This window comes from Poecilia formosa, unplaced genomic scaffold (genome assembly GCF_000485575.1).
Source record: "Poecilia formosa unplaced genomic scaffold, Poecilia_formosa-5.1.2 Scaffold409, whole genome shotgun sequence".
NCBI classification, from domain to species: domain Eukaryota; kingdom Metazoa; phylum Chordata; class Actinopteri; order Cyprinodontiformes; family Poeciliidae; genus Poecilia; species Poecilia formosa.
The window spans coordinates 451,234-454,197 of NW_006800348.1; the positions used below are offsets into that span (position 1 = coordinate 451,234).

Below are 2,964 nucleotides of genomic sequence, written 5' to 3' on the forward strand. Positions count from 1 at the left end.
TTCATTTACATATAAGAAAAAAAATGTTGTCTTTTATAAAGCTGAAGATGTTTTAGTCTATTTTAGTTAATGGAATAAACTTGAATTATTCAGACATTTGTAAGAAAGTTCTTATTACTGTTTGCACATGTTTCAATAAAAACGATGGGGCTTAAACAGACTGTTTGCTCCTCCATTTTTCATAAAAGTTGTAAATGACACTTTAATTCAGATGATCTGGTTCAGCGTTTTTGTTCTGATTAGACTACAGCAAAAATAATAATTTTCTCAAATACAGATATGTTACTTATGGCAGCAGGATGAACAAACCTGTGATCAACTTTATTTTACAAATGAATCATTTTCATAATTAAGTTTGAAAAGACAGAAGGGTTTTCTCATGCTCACAATTTGTAATAAAACATCATGTTAGATCCCTACATGGTGAAAAGTAAATGACCACTAAATGTAGTGTGACGATTATCATTGTCATAAATCCGTGAATTGGCCCACATGCGCAGAAATACAACATCTCCAATATCTAACAGCAGTGAGACGCCATTAGAAGCTTTCTGACCACTAGTAGGCTGATGTGTCCATGCTGTACAGATTTGCTCTCCATTCTTTAACAACACAGCAGATGTAGGATTATTAGAACCAACTCCATGTATGTAGAACTCAAAGTGATACACTCCTCTTACTGGTGCAGTGAACAGCCCTGTGAAGAATCATTAGCAGAATTAGAAACATTTTACTAACTTTACTTTCAGAACAAATTTACCACATTTTAGTTATGTTTGTAAACATATAAAAGAAAAATACAAGTAGTAAATTGCAGCACCTGTATTTGGGTTGTAGGCATTTCCAATATTAGTAGCAACATGTTTGAAGATCAGATTTATATGTGTGTTGAACGGTCCAGTGTATCCAGCACCCGATGCCAACAAAGAGGCAGAGAAAGCCAGTTGTTTGGCTGAGAGACAGACAAACATGGGATATCAAATGTAGTTATAAAGGAAGGAAAAGTATTAAACATTATAACATTTTCCACAGTTCATATTGTGTAAACATCTCTACTGACTGATAAATCCATTTAGTTCACATGTATCAAAATGTGCTGTTCTTCTCAGTCACTTTAATTCATTTCTCAGAACAGAATTGAAATTCTCAAAACTACTAGTTCAATCTTCACATTAATGTGTCTCTTCTGCACATCAGTTTCTCTCACCTTTGATTAAGCTGCAAATGTTTTTATTCCTCCAAGGGATTATGTACACTTCTCTGCTTTTTTCTACATTTTCATTTGCTTTAGATTAACTATTCTGAAACCTGAATCTTAGTAGATGACAAAGAATAATGATAACAAAGATTTTGCCAACAGTATTAAAATCACTAATATGAATGTTAATGTTATCAGAGTTTTCTTCAGAGTTCACAAACCTTCTCCTTCTGTCTTCAGAGCCTCCACTTGGTTTCCAATGATGTTGGCCTTGACTTTAACAGCAGCCAGTTCTGCTGCATGAGCTGGAATAAAAAAGTTACCAAAGACTCGGCATTAAATGAAACATTATGTCTCTGCAGTAATTACTCTGAGGTTTTGCTTTTTTTCCTTACTGATGTCTTCTCATGTCTAAAATGTATTGTATTAAGATGCAGTACATTTATTGTCTTTTATTATCTTTATTTAACAACAGCTATTAACAAGTATTGGTACAGTGGCTTGACAATAATTGAATTTTTCCACATTTTATAACCACAGATATGTTCCATAGTATTATATGGAATGTATTATTTATAAGACAGATCAACACAAAGTAATGCATCATTGTCAAGCAGAACATTATCAGTCGTGGATTTTATATTTTTTCACAAATTGAAATATTAGTGTTATATGTATTTGTATTGATGTCTCCTAACTTTGATATGCTTTAATAAATCCCATAGCAGCTTGAGAAGATAAACAGTAAATAGAATTGATCTGTGTGTAACATCAGCATCAATACATCTATTCTGTCAAGAGCTTAGAAGTTTGTCAGATGAGACCAAAATAAAACTTTTTAAGTTACATGTAAAATGTGACATATGGTTAGAAACCATCTTTGTCCAGCTGAACACAATCCCACATCAGTGAAACATGGTGGTGGCAGTATCATCCTGTGGGTATCCTTTTGTCCAGGAGGAAATCTCTACCATCTGCCGACAGCGCGTATTGAATCATATTTTACAAAATTTAAACAGTTCACCTGAATATGTGACAGCAGTTTCATGTTTTGCCACCAAACTTAAAAACTGTTTAATAATAAAGAATAGAGTGGAGAGAAAATTAAAACGAGTCCAACAAGTCAAAAGGAAATTGTGAATAAAGGAGAGAAGGTCATGTAACCAGTCTGGCAGAATTTTGGATATTTATAACAAAATCAAAAAATAATAAAAATCTTGAATCAATGTTCTTCTAGTTCACACTGAAGTGTTAGTTTGTGTTTGATCATCAAGTAAAGCCTAAAGAAAACAGTAAAGTTTGTGGCTGTAATATAACAAAATATGTAAAAGTTCAGGGAGTTTAAACACAATGTAAAAATAATGTGAATAATTTCTGTAAAATGCCGACAGCTGTGGTTGCCAAAATTTTAGCACAGTAGACATGACTGTAGTGTAAATTTTACAGATTTGTTTTACAGTGTAGTTCTACAAAGCACTGTAGAGAATATTTCTACTAAAATAAACTACATACCTTGGTTCTGTTCCTGCAGGTTTTTTACCTGAGTTTCTTGTACTAAAGAAAAGACAACACAAACATAACGTTTTAGTTGATTCAATCATATATTTAAATCATCTTTATTTATAACTTTTGCTCTAATAAAATCAGTACCTTGGTACCGTTTGTTCAGGGATTGCAGCTCCGTCGTCTTCACTGATAATGATAATAAAAAATTCAAACTCTGAAATGAAATGATCATTTTATCAATAAGGATCAGTTGATTCAAA

The 2,964-nt window shown here is 32.5% G+C and overlaps 1 protein-coding gene across 2 annotated transcripts in view; it reads right to left on the reverse strand.

The window, feature by feature from the left end:
* Positions 1–2,964, reverse strand: part of LOC103155024 (cerebellin-2-like) — a 15,858-nt gene that overhangs the window by 2,911 nt on the left and 9,983 nt on the right. The window contains exons 7-9 of one of the 2 annotated variants that reach the window (XR_001659335.1): positions 1,420–1,503; positions 821–952; positions 310–697 (exon numbers count right to left, since the gene is read on the reverse strand). Coding sequence is in view for 1 of the 2 variants with exons in the window: in XM_016663224.1 (XP_016518710.1) it covers positions 417–697; positions 821–952; positions 1,420–1,503 (497 nt within the window). In the remaining variant the exon portion in view is untranslated. Of the gene's footprint in view, positions 1–182; positions 698–820; positions 953–1,419; positions 1,504–2,964 lie in introns of those variants that run through there. The other variant, XM_016663224.1, reaches the window with a different exon arrangement.